Genomic DNA, 25,221 nt, shown 5'->3' on the forward strand with positions numbered 1-25,221 from the left:
TTTGGGGAAGGAATTTTCCCTAATAACCAATCTAACCCCTCCTTGGTCCCACCGTCCACCTCTCTGACGGTGTTGGTGTTGCAGCCCAGGAAAACCAGGAGCCCTGGGCCCACAGATCTCCCCACAGAATTTTGGAAATCACTGATGGTTTCTCACCAGGGAACATCCTGTCTCCAGGTAACAGTGCTGAAAGAATTAAAAACCTCCTTTGTTTTCTTGAAGCAGGCAGGGTCCTGACATTTGCAGCAGAAGACAAAGGATAGGGAGAGATCTGAGTGAAATCTAAACCAGTTTTAGCTCAATTAAAGCAACTGATGCCTTTAGGAAAAGATCCCTTTCACCAGAGCCCTGTTGTCATAGTGATTTGGGAAAATGGAGTCTAACAGATCCCTCATAGCCCAGCATCTTGCTAGGCCTGACAAAGGGGAGGGATTATTTTTCAGCTAACATATCTGATTTGCTTCTGCCAAGGTTGGTTTTACTTTTGTTCTGTAATTCTTGGCTGCAGTGACCTTGGGATTTGAAATGCCCCGCACACATGTGAGTAAAGCCTTTGTACGTGGCCAGTCCTTTCACAGTGCTCACTGCTCAGTGCAATCTGTTCATGATATTATTCTGTATCCTGGTTACAATGAGACCTTTGGTTTTCCCAGCCCTCCCATGAGATGATTGCTTATCTGAGTGTCTTTTCAGTTCCTTGAGGTTTTTTCCCCTAAAATTTCAGATTTTTTTTTTCTCCATATAGTAAATTTCATCTCTTTGCACATGACAAGGCAGAGGCTCAGACTGTGCACCTGCTTGGACACAGAAATGCAAAACGAGAGTAGTATTTCCTTTCTCTGCACCTATATAAATGTGTGCAAGGATGCACATGGACACTCATCTGCCCCATCCATCCACCATCCATTCATGTCTTGGCAGAGGCATGAGGTTGCTCATGTACCCTGTGCTCAGCAGTGAAACACCCTTGTGTTGTCTCCCCACCTCCTTGGCTGAGACTGAAACCCATCCATATCACATCACTTGTGAACAAAACTGACCTGCCTGTGCTTGTCCCTTCTGCTTGTCCCTTCCTGTTGTGCACAGGGTGATTTGTAGGGGAAGGGCAAAAATAAAACTGGCTTACAGGCATGAATGCCTCATTGTCTCTGCCAACGTCCAAATATTGCAAAATTTGAAAGAGACAGGATCTTGAAGGCAGGATCGGGTCCTGAATTGAGTTTACTTCCCAGATTTGGGTGGTAGAAGCATAAAATTGTCACCATCTAACAATGTTGTGAGTCATGATGGTGTAAAGTCCGTGACACCTCCCTCTCCTCCCTGTATGGGATGGTGCTGTGTGCAGCCACCACTGCCACTGTATGTTGCACAATCCCTTCTACTGTAACACTGGGTAGATATTGACAGGTGACTGCACTTTGCATTCACCACTTGCTTCCTTCTCCTTGCAAGACGTGCATGCAGAGCCCAAGATGAAGGTTGAGTTCGCTCCGCTGTCTCTGCCACTGCAGAGAAGGCTTCAGACAGCATCAGTGGTTCAATGGGTCTTCAGCTTCCTGGGTCTAGGTAAGAGACACCTCTTCTTCCTTTTTCTGAGAAGTCAGAGAAGCTTTCCATAGAATTGCAGTATTGGGTTGGAAGGGACCTTAAATATCATCCAGTTCCAATCCCCTGCCATGGGCAAGGACACCTTCCATTAGACTGGGTTGCTCCAAGCCCCATCCAACCTGGCCTTGAACAGGTCCCCAAGGGATGGGGCAGCCACAGCTTCCTTGAGCAATCTGTGCCAGTGTTTTTGGCTTCTTCTCACCACCTGATCAGAGCACGGTGGCACTAAGGAAGTGTATGGCTGCCTGCCTGTGCATGGGAATATTTACAGGTCTTATGCAGCATCTAAACCTGGGTGGGGTTTTCAGTTTCTCTTGCCCTTTAGGTTTAGAGTTTTCCTGGTTTAAGCTGTTGCTCTGCTTGGTGTTAGGGATGGGAAACAGAATTACCATGCTTGAGGAATGGTACCATAAGAAGAGCATTGAGGACTCTGCTTTGCAGCCCTGGGAACAGACACTTCACTTTTTACAGATGCCCCTGAACATTCGAAAAGGTTGTTTTTCAAAGAAAACCCAAACAGTTGAGGAAAAGACACACCAGCAAACTGAGATGCAGACAAACTCACTGCTTGGTGGATGGCATCAGGTGCTGATGGAAATGACACACATGCAGTTTTGGATAGGATGCACAGGGAAATAAAAGAGATGGGAGACCCAGAAGTGCGTCATCAGAGAGTACAAACTGCCTGGAGACATTTAGAGCCCATCAGGCTGGAAGGTGGCATCCCAGTGTTTCCTAGCGTTAGGGAAATAAAGAGATAGGAGTATCAGAGGCAGGTAATCATTGTAAAATGTCAGGGGCCATCTGCAGCCCATCAGGAGCCAAGCTAAAAGGTAACATCACAGAGTTTCCCATTGTTATGCCAGTTGTGAATCTCAGATGGGATGTGCATAAAGCTCCTCATTTGTTGTGGCAATACAGTTGTTGACTAGCCCCAGAACGTAGCAGGTCTTTGTGTGTATCCATTTCCTGGTACACAAACATCTCCAGAACTATACCTGCACAGAAAGCACAGGCTGTGCTTCTGAGTCCCACTTGGTTTCTGAGATGGGCCCTTCCAAATTCTGCCACAGACTTAAGTCTGAATGGCCACCTTTGCACCGGTATCTGATGGACCGGAGGACTGCGCCATACTGGTCCAGATAGTGTAGCTCTTTAAATGTTTCTTGGTGTAGGATTGGTCCATGCTAAGTATCACTCTTCTGAACTACACATTAGCCCAGTTTGGGCAATTCCAGAGGCCAGGGGCCATTGCTGGTCACCGGGATGGGTGAAGCTACCTTTTTTTTGGAAGAGAAGTGCCAAACAGCCACCCTTGCTGCCATTGTGTACTTGTGTTATAAACCCTGGGGGTCTACCTGAGCAGAAGAGATGCCACCTGTGATCAACATTCCAGTGAAGAAGAGATGCCACCTGTGATCAACCTTCTGCCACCAGAGAACACCTGTCAGGAGGAGACATGAATGTGTCCTGGCAAGAAAGATGGAGATCTGGCAAGAGCTGTGCAGCCTTGGACCCAGCTGGCCAAGATGGGACATTTTGGGGTGCTCCATGATTCCCTCTCTGTCCCTGCCACCTGCATTTCCTTCCACAGTACATGAATCAGTTGGGATGCAGTAGAGATGTGGTCGCAGTGCTAACAAGGGATCCAACAGCACATCCCCATTCCCAGCATGGATGCAGTTGGGGCTTATGGAGTTTTAACAGTATTTTCCAATAAAACAATTTGTACTTGAGGTTTTTTTCCTTCTTGGTATTGGGAGCAAACTGGCACTTGACTTTCCACAGATGAAAATTACTTCTGGAGCCAGCAGAATGACAGCAAATGGCCAGGAGGAAGGAATCCTCTACAGCTGTAGGAGTTACTTGCAACACAGGTTCTATCTCCTGCAGGGAAACGCAGCTTGCTCTGCATGGGGATGAGACCCAAACCCACTCCTCCTCCCATGGCTGACCTTCCAGAACTTATCTTCTTTCCCCGGAAGAATTTGATTTGTTGTTTGGGTGTTTTGGTGTGTTTTTGTGGGTTTGTTTGTTTCTGGTTTTGGTTTTAGTTTGGGGTCTTTTTGGTGATACAATCTGAAACCAAAAGCAGTTAAGAAATGCTCTTAAGAAGGGCATTAGAAAGGTGATAACAAAACCTTATGAAGCAATTCCAGCTGGTTTGGTTCATTTTACAAAGTTTCTTTGAGCCTGGAGCTTTCCACCCAAAATCTCCCAGTTAACAACTGCATAAGGTAGATGCTAAGAGATACCATTATTTTCATCGTGAGCTGCCAAGCACCCCTTGTTGCACTGTTATAACCCTCAGGCACAGAGCTCAGACCTTCCGTGGGCAGGATTTAGCTGCTGGCTGCTCCATTGTTTGGGAGACAGGCTTGTGCTTCTGCTGCCAGAAGAGGGCTTCTGAAAACACCCATTTGACCGCTGCACAGGTCTTCGACCAGAGATCCCAGCAGCACTGATTGCAGGCAGCTGTTGCTATGGTTGTGCAAATGCATCGCCTGAAAAGCCAAGCTCTGGGCAAGGGACTCATTCATTCCTGGCAGGATGGTGGGTGAGGGCAGCAGCTCGGCCTCAGTGCTGGCAAGGAGCTCTGCTCCAGCATCCCTTGCAACAGGCAGGCATTGTCTGCCCTGCCAGTTTTCCTGAGGATGTTCCTGACAAGAGCATGGAGACAAAAGGTTTCATTTTATTTCAGAGGCTGACAGCTGCTGTAGGAAGAGTTCAAGGTGTAAGAATGGGTTGCAGGGCATGGAGTGAGGACCCCATTGCCTCTCCAGTACATGATCCGAGTACCGACCAGTGCCCCCTCGTAATAGAGGGGAACCAGGCTACTGCAGAGAACTGAAATCAGCAGGCTGGTGCCCAAGCCTGCTGCACTGCTTCCTGCTGCCTCTCTCATTCCTACTCTCCACTGGGCATGGACGTCCATCCAGACACACCATGCAGAACCATGAGTGCAGGGCTGAACCATGGCAAACAAACCTAGTGCAGGGGCAGTAGACCTGGGCATGCTGCCTCTGCAGACCCAGCATAACAAACCCAACCTTCAAACCCTTCGAGTCATTAGGATTGGCTTAAAGGGCAATGTGGTACCGGTGTGATCAGGCTTCCTTGGCAGCTAAGTGTAGTCCACAGTCTGCCCAGATCAGCTGTGCCCAAGGGTGCCGTATCAGTGTAGGTGGTCACTATCAGGGACTCCAGGCTGGCACTGGGGACCTCAGGAACATGCATCTTGGAAGCATTCAAGGCCAGGTTGGATGGGACTCTGAACAACCTGGTTTAGTGGAAGGTATCCCTGCCCATGGTGGGTCAGTTAGAACTGGATGGTCTTTAAGATCCCTCTAACCCAACACATTCTGTGATTCTGTGATGATTTTGCAAACCTTCCTGACAAGCGCAGTATGAATCTGACTCACTTTGGGGCTGTTGCGATAAAAAAAATCTCTTTCTGTAGGCTGCAGTTTTCCCTGTTTCAGGCTGAATGAACAAATTCTGGGTTAGCAGCACTTTGATGGGACATGGTCGCTGCTTAGACTTGGCCAGAAGAGTCCTCCATGTGCTTTGAAACCTGTGGCTTGTTTGGAACCCATGGCTCACTTGGACCCCATGGCATATTTGTGCTTTCTGTGATATGGCCATTTTTTTGTCCAGAGAGGGATTTGCAGCTCACAGCAAAACTACTCAGCATAAGAAACCCACCACTTCATTTTTGCTCTGAGCTTCTTTGAAGGAATCTATCCCAGGAAACCACTTGGCCTGTGAAAGAATACAAGTAAGCCATCAATTGATGTCTCTTTTCTTTGCTGAGTCCCATACAGCCATAGAGATGTGAGATGCTGAGTCCTGGACCATGAAAAGTTGCTGCAACCTTGCTCAACAGGTGCAGCGCAGAGTCCAAGACCATCCTATGAATGCTTCATCCAAAGCCAAATCTCACCATGGACAACCACAAAGAAACCTTCTTGCATCTGGACTGGTCAGAAAGTGCAAGATTTAGGGTCTGCACATGGCATTCCTTCTTGTCAAGGACCCTTTGGTTTTAGTTTTGGTTTGAAGCAGTCTCCACTTTCCATGACAGTGCAGACAGTGCAGCAGCTAATCTCAGCCCAGCCCAGAATTATCTGGCTATTTTCAGATAACAGAACTGATGCATCTGCAAAGACTTGCATGATGCCCTTAGCCCTGCTCTTACAGCCCTTGTCTGCCTTGAAAGGGCTCTGTGTAAGGGCTTAAGCCATTTTATAGCAATTTAGTATGTGCAATTGGACTGTAGCACAAGAGTCCAGACCTGCAGAGGGAGGAGATGAGGATCACGCCTGTTTGCAACCTCACACCCAAACCTGCCCATTTCTTCTGAGCAGTGGGACTGGTGGTGGTGGACTCAACCTGGGGACCTGACATGGCTTTTGGGAAGCACTAGTAGAGCTCTGTGGCAAATACTCTGCCACTGGTGGCCCAGAAAGTCTCAGTGTCCAGACAGTGCTACAGAGTGTCTCCTTCTCACCAAACTACAGACCATAAATAATCAGGTGCCTGCCTAAGGTTGGAATTGGTTTGGATGAAGATTTAACTGTACATTTTCTGGAACTTTCCTGTCTCTTTGGTCCCATCCACAGTAACTTTCAGACTGACAGTCCATTCTGGGACAGGAATGGGCTCCTTTCCCACAGAGTACCAAAAGGTTTTAAAAGGACACAAACCCCCCAAAACTTAAAATTGAATGAAGGTCACTGAGTGCAAATTCTGCTCTGAAAAAAAAAAAAAGGTGAATTGCAAACGAATTGAGGAAGAACTTAGTAAGTATATAATTGCGAGATAAAGCATGGATTTGGACCAGAACTACTCCTTCACTTTGCAGAATGTACTTTGAGCTTTGCACAGTATCATAAAAAGAGAATTAGGCACTGCACAGTTTTGCAGCAGGCCTGACAACCTAACTCCCAGCTGTAGTAAAATTGTGTTTATTTATCATGTGGACCCTGGAGCTGCAGTTCATGTTCTATGCAATTCCTGAGAGTTATAAAGTCTATGTCTGAGGCATTTGAAAAAGAAGCATGAGCTGCAGGTTGAGGGAGGGGATTCTCCTCCTCTGTTCCACTTTTGTGAGACTCCAGTTGGAGCGAGTCCAGAGGAGGCCACAGAGATGCTCCAAGTGCTGGAGCCCCTCTTTTCTGAAGACAGGCTGGGAGTGCTGGGGGTGTTCAGCCTGAAGAAGAGAGGGCTCTGGGGAGACCTTAGAGCCTCTTCTAGTGCTAAAGAGGCTCTAAGGGAGCTGGAGAGGGACTTTTGACAAGGCTCTGGAATGACAGGACAAGGGGGAATGGCTTCCCACTGCCAGAGGGCAGGGTTAGAAGGGATATTGGGAAGATATTCTTGGCTCTGATGGTGGTGAGGCCCTGGCAACCACAGGTTGCCCAGAGAAGCTGTGAGTGCTGCATCCGTGGAAGTGTCTAAGGCCAGATTTGAGGGGACTTCTATGATTCCATTAAAAGTGTGGCACCAGATGGGAGCAGTAGTTCTTTCTGACCTGCAGGATGCATTACAGGTTAGAACTGTTGCTTTGCAGAGAGCTGCAGGTTTTTTTCCACTGGAAAATTTGTAGTGCCTACCCAGGTGCCTGCTGCAGTGTCTCTACTTATAGGAAGACAAACAATCCCATTTCAGCTTTAAGGGGATTTAGGATCCTGTTAGATTATTGCACTTTTCCCCCCCATAGGGATTATTGGTTCTATCGTGACAGTGTTTTAAAAAGGGGCAAGGATTTGCTTTTCCATGCTTTGTAATCAGGGTGACTCATCACCAAAAAAGAAAAGCTACAAACATGATCCACTTATTTATCCATAAGTGAAAGCAAACAGGAGGTACACAAAGGTCTTAGATGAGAGCATCCTATTCCACTTCTCTGACAGGCCTTAGCTGAGATGAGGTGGAGAGAGCAGGTACGAGGTGATTCCCAAAGATGGAAAAGATGTCTCAGAGCATGAGGGTGTGGATGCATCTATATCACAGCTGAAGCTGAAGCTGAGCAGGGCATCTCCATCCTCATATCTTTCAGCCCTGGGTGGTGGATCTGTGATGAAGACCCAAAGTAGAACAAAATGTATAAAACATTATGTAACCCATGAGCTGGGGAGGGCAAAGGACTTGGATGAATCTTTGGGTATTTTTCAGCTCAGTCTTTCCCTTCACAAGCAATACTAAGGCTTCCAGAGGAACAGATGGAGAGGACACAGCTCTTCCCAGGCACACATCTGCTTTACCAGGTGGCAGCTTGGTGGCTGATCATCACTTTCCAGTCTCTGCAGACAGTATTGGGCTTGAGTGGGATTTCATGTACCAAATGATGTTTGTTTGCACAAAGACTTTTCTTCTCTTGTTCCCATGCCAAAACATAGGGTATAAGGGAGGTGGGAGGTAGAGGTAAAAGCTGAGCACTAACTGGAGAAAGTCCCAAGTTATGGAAGTCTTAGAGAATGAAATAGAACATTCTTATAAAATTCATGATGACATCGAGTTGAAAGAACTGAAAATCCTCTAGACTCCAAGAGTTGAGACTGAACCTGAGAAGTGGAGGAAAGGGTCCAAAATCAATAATAAAAAACTCAGTAAAGAGTAAAATCTTATCTATGTGTATAAATCATGGACACAACTAAAATAGGGAATCATTAGCTCAAGAAAAAGCTATTGGGGACTGTACAGGCTGGATATAGGACCCTTTTTGCTGCCATTGCAAAGTATCAGGTGTCATCAGGGGGTATTAACAGCAGTTTTGGAGTAAAACAAGGCCATTATCATTGCAGAGATTAGTCTGACTCCAGAGAAAAGCAAGACAGCAAAGGATAGAGAGCTGATCCATGAGAATGTGAATCCACTGTGAATGCAGTGAGATCCATCAGTCTTTTGGGAAGAGGGGGACATGGTGGCCTTTGGAAAAATTGGTGGTTGCTACAAGGCAGGTGCTTGGTGTCTTTTCAGGTTCCTGGGGAGGATAAAAAAGAAACCACCTCTGCATCAGAGGTTCCTTCACACTGTCATATTCAGCAGCAAGCTCAGTGGAGGTTTGGGCTACATCCCAGGACCAAAATGCCTCTCCAAGTGAACTATTCCTCTCCCAAAGTCCACCTAATCCAACTGCCAAGTCACTGCTGGCTTTTCTTTCAGCACAGTGCTGTACAGCTGCCTTCATCGCCCTCTTCTTCACTCGTTTTTGGCTGGTCAGTACCCTCTATGCTGCATGGTGGTTAATAGACAGGGAGAAACCCAGCAAGGGTGGGCGGCGGATCCACATCCTCCGGAACTGCATCATCTGGAGGTACATGAGGGACTATTTCCCCATCACGGTAAGTGCCACCGATCCATCGGCTCTTCAGTGTTTCAGGGACCAGCTTTGTCCTTGGAGTCTGGATACAGTCTGGGGTCAGCAGTCATGGCATGGGGTGCTAGAAGTTTAGTGTTGAAGGATAATCTTCCCAGCTCCCAGATTACTGGAAGACACAGTAAAAAATGGGGATCACCATGTTCACAAACCACATCCTTCAATCATCTGTCTTTTCCACACCTATTTAACCTTGCTGCATTACAGCTGTTAGGTAAATCTCACCTTTGTTTTCCATGTTTATATTGCAACATTCCTGCCCTTCAGGTTGTTCAGAATTTACCTATTTGGCACAGGGCCAAGTTTTAACCAAAATCAAGAGATCCTGGGTGTCCTGCAATGTCAGTATCCCCTTCTGCTGAGGAAGGGGATGGATGGGTAAATCTGTGTGTGCACTGGGCAGTCTCACAGAGCTGCTGTTCTCTTGAGAGGGGCTTCTGTGACATTCCCTGATTTACTTAATGCATGTGGCTGGCCTTTGCCCTTACTCTTTTATCTGGTGTCCCCTTGGCATGGTGTGGATGCATGGAGTAGCAGCAAGTCCTGCCTCAGAGCCATCACCATTTGGTACAAATCTGAGGAATGCAGCAGAAGAGCTCATGGGTTGTGCAAGGAAGAGAGCTTCAAGGGTAGATCAGGAAATGGGAATTTCTAAGGTAATTCCTTTAGAAACCCATTGCCTGTTGAGAGAACTCAGATGGGATGCACCCAGCTGGTCAGAAATCACCTGGAGTCAGAAGCTGGGTCCTGCAGTCCAGGATAATGAAGTCGGGAGCCCAAAAATCCAAAGAACCCACCAGCCCAAAAGAAAAAATAAGAACCCAGCCTGAGAGTCCATCCTGAATGGAGTAGGGCCTGGGATAAGGATTAAGGGGAGCCAGAGCAAAGTGAGGACCAGAGATGACATGCCCATCAGCTTTCCTGCTCAACCAGAAATGACCCTCTTCTCTGCTCTCATAAGATCCCACCTGGAATACGGTGCACAGGTCTGGTGCTCCCAACATAAGAAGGTTAAATGGCACTTCTGGGGCAAGTCCAGAGGAGGCCACGAAGTCAAAAAGGGGACTGGAGCACCTGTCCTATGGAGACAGCTGAGAAAATTGGGGCCGTTCATCCTGGAGAAGGTTGTGTGGACACCTCACAGCACCTTCAAGTATCTGAAAAGGCCTTACAGAGAAGATGGAGAGAGACTGTTAATCAGAAACTATAGTGATGGAACAAGGGGGAATGGGTTCAAACTGTAAGGGAGTAGATTTAGATGGGATATTGGAAGAAATTCTTGGCTGTGAGGTTGGTGAGGCCAAGGCACAGGTTGCCCAGAGAAGCTGTGACTGTGCCGTGCCTGGAAGTGTCCAAGGCCAGGTTAGACGGGCCTTGGAGCAACCTGGTCTAGTGGAAGGTATCCATTCCCATGGCAGGGAGTGGAATGTTTTTAAGGCCCCTTTGATAGTGAAATCGGCCAGAAAATAAGCTTTCTAATACAATTTGAAGTGTTAGAAAGCAGGCATTCTTTATCTGTGCAGAACATATTACAGGGGTATCTCCTTTTATCTAATGTGTGTGATAAGGCTTTACAATAAGGTATTTATCCATTATAATCATACATGTTCATTAAAGCGTGTCTCCTAGCTAACACATAAATCATCACTTTTCCTAGAACTTATTTGCATGCCTCCTACTGGAAATCATTTTATGATCTTGGAGGATCCTCTAAAGGGATCTCTGGTGGTCCTATTCAGTGAATACTTCGATTTGAAAGGTGACCTTTCCTTGAAATTTTTCTTTAGGCATATGCTGTTGCTTCTTGTTACCTAACTTGCAAAAAAACCCACTGTAGTCCTCTTTATCTGTTCCTCCACTGGTAAGACGCATTTATCATCCAGCGTGCATACCTTTACATCCTTTTATGGGGTTTTTTGCTAATTAGGCTTTAAACTCTATTCAGCAACTTCAGGAGAACTGAAAATTTCTATTCTCTATGTTATTTATCACATTCCAACCCAAACCATACATTAATGCAATGATTTTTGTGACTGTAATAATTATATGCAAATATATATTCTGTAAATTATCTGCGGCCATAATCCACCACTTACGAAGTGTTGGACCAACATCTCTGCTGAAATTCAGCTGCCAGCTCAGCCCAGCAATGATCCTTCTCCTGTCCCTTTCTAATGGACATGGAACCCCGCTCCTGAATGCTTCACTGCATTCCGTGTCTCTCCTTTCTTTTAAGAGGACCACTAAGACCAGTAGAGGGAGCATGGTATGGGGTTTGGCTGCAGCTGCCTGGGGGAGGGCCGGGAGGGTTCTGTGGAGCCTTTCTCCCCATTTCTCTGGGAGAAAATAGAGGAAGTTCCACAAAAGGACAGCAGAAAAATTTAAAAAATATATAATATAGAGAGCATTATAACCAGGCAATCACATAATACTATTTCTCCAAGATATTTTTTCAGTCATAGAAACATGGAATCATAAAATGTTTTGGGTTGGAAGAGACCTCAATGAACATGCAGTTCTAACCCCCCTACCATGGTAAGGGACACCTTCCACTAGACCAGGTTGCTCCAAGCCCTGCCCAACTTGGTCTTGAAAACTTCCAGGGATGGGGCAGCCACAGCTTCTCTGGACAACCTGTGCCATCAGCATCCTCACAGCCAAGGATTTCTGCCAAATATCCCATCTAACCCTGCTCTCTGGCAGTTTGAAGCCATCCCCATTTGTTCTGTCCCTCCAGGCCCTTGTCCAAAATCCCTCTCCAGCTCTCTTTAAACCCCTTTAGGCACTGGCAGGGGCTCTAAGGTCTCACCTTTTCTTCTTCAGGCTGAACGACGCCACTTTCCCAAAGTCCCAGCACAAGGGGCACAAGGAAGTGAGATGTGGGGACACAGACTGGGTTGGCATCCAGGACTCTGGGCTGTATTTGTGTGTAGATTGAGTTTGTTAAGCCCTGGAGAATTAGGCATTCTGGGAAGATTAAGTGTGCCTCCTAATCCTACCAGATCCCAGCAGCAAACATAGCATGGTCAAGTGTTTGGAGGCAGCATGTGCTGCCTGCTGTCTTATTTTAGGAAACAGCTTTAAACACTGCTTTTAAGGGATCCCTGTGCATGTTTGCTATCTTGGAAGCAAAGAGAGGTTGGGATGAGCATCTGTTCTCTGGGCAGTGTGAATTGGCAGTATGCTGCAGTACATGGAGCATGCCAGTGATGAGCTAGGCCACTGCAGTGTGTGCAAGGTGCGCCTTCTGCTGATACCACCCTTGCACAAGTACCACTTTGCTGTTGGATTTATCCCCCTTGGAACTGATTCCATTTCAATTAATGATTTGAGAATCAGAGCCAGGCAGGACCCAAATGAGCTTGAGTGTTTTCAAAAGGGGGATGAGAAAAACTGCAGTGAGAATCCAAGTCAGGGTCCAGTTCATTGCCCAGAGAAGTTATTTCTGCTTAATTTCTCTGCATGTAAAACCTACCTTTAAAAAAAAAAAAGTGTGTGTGTATATATATATATATATTTTTTTTTTTTTTAATATGCCCTCATTGTAGTCCTTCAATTGGCCTGGAATTGTTTCAAAATTGTGTAGATGTGGCACTTGGGGACATGGTTTAATGGTGGTCTTGTCAGTGCTGGGGTAATGGTTGGACTTGATGGTCTCAGAGGGCTTTTATGACCTAAATGAATCTATGATTCTTCAATTCCAATACATGGCTGAGCTCAGCTGCATTATAAAGTTGTGAAAAATACACCAAAAGGTGTAAAATTAATCTGGTTGGGCTAGAGTATGTCTGAACAGATGACCAGTGATGTCTGCTGTGTTGATGTTGCCTACAGAGTGATTTTGGATGCTGTGGACTGCTCTATCTATGCTATGTTGAAAAACTAGTCAGTAATCTGTCTGCTGCTGCCCAAACCCTATCTCCGTGTTCACAATCCCTTCCTCATCATTTATCAGTGCATCTTTACGATGAAGGATACACCCAGCCTAACAGTAAAAACAAATTGCATCCTCTGGGCAAGTGAATGGACATTGTGGCTTTTTCTCCCCAGTCCCATCCTGTCCTGTCACCATCCTCCCTCATACAGCCATGGTGCTTTGGTAACCCCAGATGAGGAAGGTGAAACTGGAAAAGTGTAAGCATAATCTTGACAAGATCTATCTCTACCACAGTCCTCAAACAGAGGTCACCATATTTCTTGCTGACTGAAAATTGGGGCTGGATGCTTGGCTTAGGCAAGACATCTCACCTTTGGATCACAAAACCTGGGTTATGAGTCCATTCTAGCAGTAGGAAGTGAAAATTAACGTCTTGGGGGAAATTTTGGGGACTGTTGTGGTTTTTTAGGTTTCTCAGTTAATTTCTTCCCGTTGTTTTCAGGGAGACGCTAGAAGGGGGAGGGGGTGACTTTTTTGGGTGAATAGCCAGCGATCGAGACACAAAAAGAAGTCCCCTGGCATTCCAGTGGAGTTGTTGTGGGGTTGGGGAGTTTTTGGCTGGGGGAGTGGGCTTTTCTGTTCAGGGTTTTTCGGGAGTTGTGGCGTGATGCCACGGTAAGTTGTGGACTCGGACCCGAGACTTGATGGGGGTGGGTCCTGCCTTCCTTCCATTCGGGGATTGAGGAGAGCGTGGTGCTGCGGGAGTTTGTGTATTCGGCTCCAGGACTTTGCTACGCTACAATTCGGCACCACGATCGAATCTGCCTGCTTTCCCTGCTTCTGCCAGCTGCTCCTTGTTAGAGCTGAGATCGAACCCTGAGTTTGCAAAAGGAGCAAGTTCCTTCCTTCCCTCCCGGCGCCGGCTGAGGGGATCACGGCATCTCTCTGCCTCGCTAGAGCCGCCTGCGCCCCCTGCCGGCCGTGATCATAACTACACCATAGGGAAAAACTGTAGTTGGTGGGTTGGAAGCTTCTGCTATTGTACTGTGGTTTGTTCTGTCCTGATACATATATATATATATATATATATTCTAGTAAAGAACTGTTAGTCCTTTTTCTACTTTTTTTTGCCTGAAAGCCCTGTAATTTTGAAATTAAAATAGCTTGGAGGGAGGGGTATTTTCTTCCTGTTCCAGGAAGGTTCCTGCCTTCCTTGGCAGACATTTGCCTTTTAACCCAAGACAGGGACATATTTTGTTTTCAGCTGCTGTCATCATTCAGAGCAACCCCAGTAGGGTTAATCATGCCGGCTTTATTCAGGGCAGCCTGGAAAGAACCTGCTGTACAGGAAAGGCCCCTGTGGTCTTCGCCACACTGTTTTCTCCCTGTGAAGAGCCACCAGGACATTTCTTACAAGCCTTGGGGTTATCTAAGTGCCAGCTGGACCTTGTTGTCTGCAGCAACCTCTGTCATTGTGCTTGTGGCCTTGGTGGTGTTACTGGTTTTATTGTTAGCATAACTAAAATGAATTATTGGAGAATTAGTTGAACCCTTGAAGCTGTAGTTTGGGAAGGCTCCATCCCGTGGCTCATTCATTCTCATCATTGCACAAACCGTGATGGAGGTTATTTGAATGTTTTGTGATTCTGGGGAATTACAAGGCACTGTAGAGGGGACTGTTCCAGTTCATGTGAACCAATCACTGCCAGGAATGTTTCCTTTCTTTTCACAGAAGAGTGGTATTATTTGTAACTGGGGACTTGTGTCATGGCCCATGACATTAAATACAATTTCTGATTTCCAGAGGTCTTGGCTGTTCCCTTTGCTTCCTTCTGTTGGCTGGAAGAGGGATTGTCAGGGAAAAAGAAAGTCATGGCCAAATGGCCCAAAGCCACCTTGCTATCCTTTTCTGAGAAACTTCTCTGTCCCATGTGTTGGCACTCTTCTGTTCTGGCGGGTCCTTAAGTAAGAGGGGGGCCATGGCTGTGATCTATTGGAGGACTGTCCCCCACCATCTGCACTGCTAATCCACTGGATAAAGGAAGTCCTACAAGAACAAGGGAGGACTTTGGACCTTCCATCCTTACCAAGCCTTTGGAGTGAGGGTGATGAAGTCCCATCCAAACTCAATTTAAATCCACCTAGCTGGTCAGATTCTCCAATATTTGCTGCAAACGCAGCTCTGACATGGCATTGTGACACCAGGAGAAAACCCCAGGGCTCAAAGATCTCACTGTTTCCAACTGCCCCTCTCAGACCTTCACCATTGCTGGGACCTGAAACCCACCCTCAGCAGCTGCTGGCAGTACTCAGATACTTGCCCTTCTTTTGGTCTCCCATTCAGACACCCTTGGATGGGTGACCTGCTTCTTTTCAGCTTGGCACAATTTGTCCTTCTTCAGATCTGGCTGGGTTTCTTGGATATCTTTGTTGGGCTTCTTCCCACAGAGAAACTGACTGCCTGTTTCATCCTGCAAGAGATGCTTTTGGGAGGTGCCCATGGAAAACTAGAGACCTGAGGATTTGTTTAGTACAAAGTTGAAAGGAGGTTTATCCCACTTAAGAGCAGATTACTGACAGTAACATCCACAGAAGCAGAGTTTGGGACCAGAGAAGGATAAAAAACAGTAGCAATTCAATTTGGGAGACTTTAAATGAAGAAGGCAGGAGCTTGCTGATCAGCTCTCCTAACCTCTCCTCCTCCATCACATCCTCTTCTGCTCTCTGAATGACTGTGGGGGTAATGCCATGCTCCTCCCTCTCTCCCACCTCCTGTTCGTTGATCCTTAAGGATGCAATGACATGGCACATCAGTGTCCTCCCTGACTACATGCCCCCTGACATGGTATGCACCATGCAGTGCTCCTACTCATTTCAACTTGACTTGATTAATTCCTCACTTAACAACTTTTTAACCCCTTCAGCCCTGCAGACAATGCATCTCCAGGGGTTTCTGGAGCACCCACCCTCCAAACCTTTAGACTCTGGGAGAATTTTATTTGAATCATAGAATCACAGAATGATTTTGGTTGGAAGGGACCTTAAAGATCATCTAGTTTTAACCCCCTGCCGTGGGCAGGCATGCCATTCACTAGACCAGGTTGCTCCAAGCTCCATCCAACTTGGCCTTGAATATTTACAGGGATGGAGCATTCACAACTTTTTTGGGCAACCTGTGCCAGTGCCTCACTACCCCTTCCTCAAGCATTAGTGCACCAGCCTTAAACAGGGAATTGCCTGTCCTCTGTCTTCCCATGGTTTGGGACAGGACAATCCAGTCAGTAGGGAACAACTAGGAGAACCCAGCCACATCTCAAGGGATGAATTAAATCATCCTGGTTAAACCAGTGGTGAACTCCTGGGCTGATAAAGTCACTCAGAAGCCCTAGCTCCAATTATCTTAATTCCACTCCAAAATTAATTAAAACTAAACCAAAACAAATATGAAATGAAGAGCACTTTAATACCTCATCAATATCATCAAATTAATAATCTATTTGGGATGTTAATGCCATTTAACTAATCCAGTTAAAAATAAATTTGGATTAATTTGCTTGAGATCCTCACTAGTACATGGGCTCTTATCAGAGCTCCTGTAAGTCTGCATATGCATTTCCCTAACACAGCTGACAGTGCATGGAGCAGGTCCCACCATGTCTCTTGGGGAGCTGAGGGAACTGGGGCAGAGTTTCACCCATGTCCTGGACCCACATTTGAGTAGACAGAATAAAGGGAGTTTTCTATTACAGAGTACTCACTGCAAGCCCTGAAAAATTGTAGCTATCAAGCTATACTTCTCCATGATGAAGCATAAAATAGACCTCATCCTTCAAAATTTAAGTTCATTAAGTTCTTCACTGAAAGGGTTGTCCAGTCGTGGCACAGGCTGTCCAACACAATGGTGGACTCCCCATTCCTGGAAACACTTAAAAGCCATGTGGATATGGCAGCTGGGGACATGGATTAGTGGTGGCCTTGGCAGTGCTGGCAGAGCGTTTGGACTCCATGATCTTAGAGAGCTTTTCCAACCTAAACAATTATGATTTGTTAGGAATGCCAAGATCATCCCACATCTGGGATCCAGAAGGCTTCATAGCACTTTTGAGAATGCATCATTACTGCTCATCAGCAGGCATCCTGACCATGCCAAGGGGAATCTCAAGGAAGTCAACAAACCCATGGCTCAGCTTGGAGAGCACAACCCTGAGCTGCTAACAGCTCATTTCTTTCAGACCACAGGTCATACACATTAACTTGGCATCTCAGACACCTCTGAGATGAGATACTGCTCTTAGCTCACCAGAAAAACCTTGGGTTTTTTCATGCTCATGCACACACCAGCTTGGTTGGACCCTTAAGTACTTAGACAACTATTATATGTTCAATTCATTCATAAAGACCAGAATAGCAAGTGCCATCCAGAGGGTGTGGAAAAGACAGCTCATTCAAGGCAGGATGGAGGATAGTCCCACTCCTTGGCACCTCAAACCCAGCTCCATTAGGCAGTTCGGCTGGACAGCAGGAGAGGGAGGCTGTTCACAGTCACATTATTAACTTTCCTGGCAGTTTGGGAATGGAGACTGACCTCTGCCAGGTGGAGAGGGAAGAAGTGAGACAGTGGGAACAATCCAGAAGGGAGGATGGAGTTTCTGTATGGAAGAGTTTCCAGAGGGAAAAGGGTAGTGTAGAGTCTAGACCTACAGTGTAAGAGACTTTGCCCAAGTCTCTCCTCTGCTACAGATTTCTTTCTTAGTCTTGTATAAGCTCTCTGGTTTCTCTGTGAGTTTTGGCCAAATCATCCAGATGTGAGCAGATATTGTGACAAACTGAGGACATTCTTTCCCCAGGGCTACTGCAGGGGACAGCTCTTGCAGAAACATTAACCAGATCCATCAAGTCTTGAGGGACTCAACTGCTACCCTCCAGCTGCCCATGGCTTAGGCAGAGAGTCAAAAATCACAGACTCAAATACCAGGGTGACATTGGAAGAGAACTCTGGAGGTCAACATGCCCAACCCCCTGCTCAAGCAGGGCCACCCAGAGCCAGTTGCCCAGGACCATGTCTTATCACAGAATCACAAAATGGTTTGGGTTGGAAGGGGCCTTAAAACTCATCTCATTGGAACAAGGACACCTTCCACTAGACCAGGCTGCTCTAAGTCCCATCCAATGAACACTTCCAGGGATGGGGAAACCACAGCTTCTCTGGGCAACCTGTGCCAGGGCCTCACCACCCTCATCATAAAAATACTTCTTCCTCATAGCTAGTCTTAATCTTCCCTCTCTTAGTTTAAAACCATTCTCCCTTGTCTTGTCACTCCAAGCACTGTCCTGTGTTCTTTGCTTTCCTGTCCTCCCTCCTCTTTCACTGCGAAGAGCACCAAGACAGCAGCTGATTGTTTCCTAGGGAGGGTTTTTACAGATGTGTGGTGTCTTAGCACAGGCGAACTCTCCCATCAAGGAAGTTTGCACAGTTCAGTGGCTGCTGTCTTGTGCCCCCCTCCGCGCTTCTTGTCTCCTTGCACATACACAGCCAGAAATGTAGCAGTTTCCAACATGCCTGAGCATCTTGCTTCCCTGCTTATAAATCAGTTGGAGATGAAAGGTTGTTTGGAAGGTGAAGATGAATGCAGGAAACATTGATGCAAGCTGAGATTATTCAAAATAGCAAATGGTAGCAGGGGCCTTGAGCATTTAGTGATTCAGCCATCTGCTTTTCTTCCTGCCTAGAGACCTCTGCATCTAGGCAGTGATGGGACTTTTGTTTGTCCATTCCCCTCATTAGGAGCAGGTGCTTGAATGGGCACATGTACAGTCAACAGTGCCTTCGGACAGGTGGAAAATGAGCCATGATGTAAGAAAGTAAAATACACTCTCATGATTAGCCTGCAGTTCTAGCTGCTTCTAGGAAAATACATGCACCATTAACTGCACCCTGAGTGCAGATTGGATCAGGGTGCTTGGAGGGGTGACACTGAAATGCATAGGGCTTTGGTTGTTCTTGAGCACAAGTGCCTTTGAGTTGTCTGGAAATGCATGGTGCCTCTGTGATAACAGAATCACAGAATTGTTTAGGTTGGAAAAGCCCTCTAAGACCATCGAGTCCAACTGTTGCCCAGCACTATCACAAACACCCACTTAACCATGTCCCCAAGTGCCTGCCACACCTACATATTTTTTGAACAATTTCAGGGATTGTGGTCCCACCACTTCCCTGGTCATCTTGTTTCAATGTCTGACCACCCTTTCAGGGAGGAAATGATGTGATGACTAACCTTGGAAAGGTTCATCCTCTGCTGCTGCTGTGAACATCCTCAGCACCCACAGAAACAGTGCAGAGATGTTAGCATTCACTTTTGCCTGCTTCTGCCTGGGCTGTGCACATGCTGGCTGATATTGGCATGGCAAGGTCTTCTTGGTGCCAGAGCTGGAGGGTGGGTTTGTCACACCAGCTCCTCTCCCCTGGGCAGTCCATAACAAGTGTAATTAAGTTCAAATCCCAGTTGTTCCTTATCTCCCATTAACCATCCCCTCTTGTTCTGTGGTACCCATTCTCCCATGTAGTCTATCCCAGGCTTCAATGTCACTTTCAGATAGGCTGAGGATTTTAACAAGCTGCTTAGCCAGCCCTCAAGGGCTGGCCATGAGCTGCACTGTATCTGCAATCCATGCTGCCCATCCCTAAAATGCTGGACATGGGCATTTCCTGTTCCCTCCTCCTGCTAAAGTTGCTGCAGCCTTGGGCAGACATCCACTACTCTTTGATGGAGCTGGGCACCCAACACAGACACAAACAGCTGGCCTCCTGCAGGCTTTCCCCAGTGGGAAGAAAACCATCAGCTTCTCTGTTAGATGTCTGGGAATTAGATTTCAACTTACCATGTGTGAAAAACATCCTGGAATCACCTGGCACATGCCTCAGGACAGGATAAACCTTGGATCCACACCAAGCTGTTGGGTGGGACATGTGCTTGTGCTGTGTAGTAGGTCTACCAGTGATTATGCACTTCCTCTGCTGTTCTGGTTGTGGGATCAAGAGGGATTGTGTGGAAAAAAATCATCCTTTTTTCACTTTTCCCCCCAAATTAGAAAATGTATTGGAGGACATCTTAAACAAAGTTGGTTCCCAACATCACCTAGACCAGTTCAAGGCAACATAAGGAACTGTGCCATTAGAAAAGTCATTTTAGGCCAATTGGTAGGAGGAGATGGAAATATGGGCAATGAAATACATCTCAGTGAAAAATGAGGGAGTTGTTCCAGTTGACCTTTTCCAACAGAAAGGCACGGTGGGTGCGAGGCACACCCCTCCAGGAATGCCTTATCTGCTCTCCATAGCCAGTGTTCCACCCTGCTGAGGTGACAGCACTAACTCTGGCCCCTTTTTGGCTTCATCCCTGGGTCTAGTTGATGAAGACAGCAGAGCTGGACCCTCGGCAGAACTACCTGGTGGGATTTCATCCCCATGGAGTCCTGGCAGCTGGAGCCTTTCTCAATTTCTGCACAGAGGCATCTGGCTTTTCCATGCTCTTCCCAGGCATCACTCCACATCTGATGATGCTTTCCCTGTGGTTTCGCATCCCGTTCTTCAGGGACTATGTAATGAGTGGAGGTAAGGAACATGGGCCTCTGGCATGCAGTGGTATATGTGGGTGCTTTTTAGAGGAACACATAGTGAAGATACATGGGAAAGAGGAGTCAAGGGTCTGTTTTTCCCCATCTGGGGCCAATTGGATCCCATTCATGGACACAGCTATTAGAGATGGTAACCCAAAACCTTTGAAGTTAAAAATTGCCCTCCTCACTGTTATCTCTGTTGTTCAACTTCATAAATGGTCTCTGTGCTCAGGGCATCACTCTGCCAGCTGCTGTGTAACAGCAAAATGCAGAGCAAATTGTGAACAGAAACACTGAGAGCGGCAGGGCAGGGTGTTCCTGTATCTCTTTCCATAAAAATTATATTCAGGTTTGAAATTATGAGGAAAAAACCCCCCTCTTTTTCTGAAGCATCTGCTGCTTCCAGGGAAGTAGCATCCAGGGACAGAGGATGAAAATAGCAGCTCATGCTACTGCAATGAAGTGTGGCAGGGGAGGAAGATGTAGTGAAAAGGAATAGGAAAAGGGACAGGTAAAAATTAAATGGAGAGAGGCGAAAGGGAGTTTTGAGAGATTTTTGGACACTGGCAGAATGACCTCCATCTCTCAGTAGTGGGCTTGGCAATGGTCACTTCTCCAGATGAATGTGGGCAGAATTCAATAGGCTAAACATAGGCATCCTGTTCCATCTGATGTACCTTAGGGCATCCGTTACCCTGTTTTCCACATAAACTCTGGCTCCTGCTGCTGAAAAAATATTTACATAGAGAGTGAGAAATCCAAACAGTGAGATATATGAGATACTTATGACCCAGGTGAAGGCAGGTTTAATCACTGTAATGTGGGAGCTGGGTGCATAACTCAATTTCAGGTCAATTTAATCCATTTCACAATGAGGTTTTAATGTGCAAATTATTTCAGCCCCTGAAACAAGGATTGATTTTTTTTTAAATAGTCAAAACAATGTTGCTTTGTCATTTCTGAATTAAAGATTTCTAACTTATTCAAGTAAACAACACCAAGGGACCAAATCCTTCATTAAATTCCACTTTAAATTAGCACCATCCACTGAAACGTGTGTTTTGACCTAAAGCAAATGTTTCTCTGACTTCAGAATTATTCAGAATTGGTTAGCACCATCCACTGAAACGTGTGTTTTCACCTAAAGCAAATGTTTCTCTGACTTCAGAATTATTCAGAATTGGACACGGTCTCACTTGACAACAAACTGAAACAGATTTTTCCTAGGGCTCAAGTGCAGCTAGTTCTCAGTTTATTTTTTTCCTTATTTTTTCCCTCATTTCTCACTTCTGAGCCAGACAGCAAATGGATAATTTTGTACTCACCCAGCAGAGCTGTGGACAAATCCAGCACCTTTTAAGGAAGTTGGGCTGGGGTTATCAACTCTGAAAATAAACTATTTAGCACCTCTCCAGAGATGGATTATGGGGGAAAAAGGTTCAGAACAAACCACAGTCAGGTGTGTTTTACAGATGGGTTTTACTTTTAATTCCTCTCTGCTCTCCAGGCCTCATCCCCTCTGACAAGGAGAGTGCATCCTACGTGCTGCAGAAGCCAGGGGGTGGGAACTTGCTGGCCATCATTGTCGGTGGGGCACAGGAGGCACTGGATGCCCGGCCAGGATCCTTCACCTTGCTGCTGAAGAACAGGAAGGGATTTGTGCGCCTGGCCATCCAGCACGGGTGATGCAGGGGGTGGGGTCCAGGGGTGCTGAGGGAGGGGTGCTTGGCTCTGTGACTGATTAATGGGTGTTTCTGCTTTGGAGAGGAATGAAGGGGTTTTGGGATGGACTTTGCTAATCATGTCACCCTACTGGTTTTGACTCCCTGCAGCACCCCCCTGGTCCCTGCCTTTTCCTTTGGGGAGAATGATGTCTTTGACCAGGTGAAGAATCCCAAGGGCTCCTGGCTGCGGAGGATTCAGCACCGGCTCCAGAAGATCATGGGCATCTCCCTTCCCCTCTTCCACGCACGAGGCATCTTCCAGTACAGCTTTGGGCTGATACCGTACCGACGGCCCATCTGCACCGTGGGTGAGTCAATCCACAGAATTCTGACATGATGCCAGACACACTCAGGCTGGCCAAACTGGGGAAACAGGGTCAGTCCCAGAGTTGTGACATCCTCCTGCCAGGCTGAAGCATCATGCCAGGGAGCACGAGCAGTAGTGGGCTAGAAATGTGGTGCAAAGCAGCATCCCCAACTGTTCTCGTGTCACACTGGTTTGGCAATCTGGTTTGATCTCCTGACAGATCTCCAGTCATCTGGGTTGTGCTGGGAAGAGCCCCAGAGCAAATGTGGCCACCTCATCACTTCTGTGAGATACAGACAACCCCAACACCACAACATGGTGACAAAAACCACTCCAATAGGGTTGCGTTAAACATCTTCCAAGGCAGTTTTACAAACACAAGTAGGACTAGCAGGTCAAGGGAGAGGATTCTGCCCCTCTGCCCTACTCAGGTGAGACCCCCTCCTGCAGTGCTGCCTCCTGCTCTGGGGTAAGAGCATCAGAAGGATGGGGAGCTGCTGGAGTGAGTTCAGAGGAAGCCACCAAGATGCTCTAAGGGCTGGAGTGCCCCTGCTCTGGAGACAGGCTGGGAGAGCTGGGAATGTTCATCCTGGAAAAGAGAAGGCTCTGGGGAGACCTCAGAGCCCCTGCCAGCGCCTAAAGGGGCTCCAAGAAAGCTGAACAGGGGTTTTGGACAAGGGCCTGGAGTAACAGGATGGCAGGGTTAGATGAATGGGAAGAAATTTTTGGCTGTGAGGGCCTGGCACAGGTTGCCCAGAGAAGCTGTGGCTGCTCCGCTTCTCTGGAAGTGTTCAAGGGCAGGTGGGACAGGGCTTAGAGCAACCTGGTCTAGTGGAAGGTGTCCCTGCTCATGGCAGGGGGGTAGAATGAGGTGATCTTTAAGGTCACTACCAAGCCAAACTATCCTGTGGTTCTGTGAACACTGAAGCAGTTTGCAGGTTTGCTCAGTGTCCTGTGCAAACACATCTGCAAATCCAAACCTATTTGCATGCGAAATGAACTATTTTGACCAGAGACCATGTCTGTGGGAGACCAAATTTCAAGAAAATCTTTGGTTTTGAGTAAGTTTTTCGATGTCTCCATGCTTGGCCCACTAGCGTGGCTGATGCTCTGTGAATTAATGCAATTAAAAATGCTGTTTGGAATGGTTAGAGCTTACACCACTGATTAAGTTTGACAATCAGCAATTACTTCTAATTGTATTACAACCTGTTTGGATTGTCTCAATGGTGTTATGAGCTGTGTAGCATCACATGGACTCTTCATTAATTGGATGAAGAATAGCATTATAAGATGTTGAAACCCTCTGTCAGTTGATAAAAACAATTTCAGTAAGAGACCGGAGCAAGAGAGGTACCTCACGGACTTCTCTGACCCCTGCCAGGTACCTGGTCCTGCCCCTGGTAGCTCTGGGAGATGGAAAGGCTCTTCTAGTGATAGGAATCAAAATAATTAGATTTTCTGTCGAATAAAACATGATTTTAAGAAGATAAATAAGTGCTTGGTTCCTAATAAAAATCAGATGTTTAATAGAATCTTTAATCTGAGCAAAGTGGAAGCACCTCCACTGCAAGTGTATTTAAATAGTGTGGGGCTCCCTTGTTCCTCACCTTCCCCATTTGCAATGCAGATTCCCAGGGCCATGTGGAAACAGCTTGGAAAGCCCAACCTAAATATTATCCTGTCTTTATATTGTGTTTATCTGCAGCACATCTGAGATGTGAGAAGCAGATCTTGGGACTGCATTGGGATATACCACTTATTTCAAAAGACTACACAGAGGGTCTTTGACATTAACCAACTTTGTAGATGAGTAAACTGAGGCAAGGACCAGTGTGATCCTGGAGACCAAGAGCTTGGTCAGGATCTGAGCCACCATCCCTCCTTGGCTCTGCTATCTCCCAAGCTCCAGGAAATAACTGGCCATATTAACCTGTCCATCCTGGAGAGGCTGACCTCAGCTCTGTGCTAGGGTGAGCAGTGTTCAGACTGAATCCTCCTAACACCTGTGCTTCTTTTCCAGTTGGGAAGCCAATTCCAGTGCAGAAGAAGCACAGACCCTCTGAGGAAGAAGTTGATCAAGTCCATCAAAAATACCTAAATGAGTTGTCCAATCTCTTTGAGAAGCACAAAGCTAAATATAATGTCCCAGAGGACGGCCACCTGGAATTTATATAGAGTGCCTCAAGCAAGGTGAAACCATGGAGATCAAGCTCCAAGTTTCCCCTTTCTCTGGAATTACTTCACAAGCTCAACATACTCATAGTTAGCATATAGTCTGTATAGCACAGGGAAAAGAGCTTGATTTTCTAAGTATTTGCGTGGGTGTAGAGCCAGGTTTTTAATTTTTTCTCCACGTAGGACACATAAAAGATATAAAAGAGAAGAAAAAAAAATCCCATTTGTGGTCAGCACAATTGAAACTCCCCAGCACAAAACTCGCACTTCCAGTCTGGCATGGATGCCAGTTTATACAGATATTTCCAGGCAGATCTGAAGTATTGAAATTATTTCCTTTGCATTATTTTCATTTTGAAATGGAAGAATGAGCCATAATTTGTGCTGAAGGCATATGGTTTTTAAAATACAATTCATCTAGATAAACAAATGAACATTGTTTGTTTGGTGCTTTTTACGTTTTTAATTGCTCTGGGCTCTTTTTTCTGAAGCACAGTTTATCAGAAAGGTCATATTCCTAGTATGATGC

General features: G+C 46.4%; 1 protein-coding gene across 1 annotated transcript; it reads left to right on the forward strand.

The window, feature by feature from the left end:
* The first annotated feature begins 1,472 nt into the window (after positions 1 to 1,472).
* Positions 1,473 to 24,951, forward strand: MOGAT2 (monoacylglycerol O-acyltransferase 2). The gene is made up of 6 exons (XM_010395760.2): positions 1,473 to 1,566; positions 8,776 to 8,954; positions 20,274 to 20,478; positions 21,991 to 22,165; positions 22,316 to 22,515; positions 24,538 to 24,951. The coding sequence occupies exons 1-6, from the start codon at positions 1,473 to 1,475 to the stop codon at positions 24,690 to 24,692; spliced, it is 1,008 nt and encodes a 335-aa protein (XP_010394062.1). The 3' UTR covers positions 24,693 to 24,951.
* The last annotated feature ends 270 nt before the right edge of the window (positions 24,952 to 25,221 follow it).

The sequence above is a fragment of the Corvus cornix genome, chromosome 1, assembly GCF_000738735.6.
Source record: "Corvus cornix cornix isolate S_Up_H32 chromosome 1, ASM73873v5, whole genome shotgun sequence".
NCBI lineage: Eukaryota > Metazoa > Chordata > Aves > Passeriformes > Corvidae > Corvus > Corvus cornix.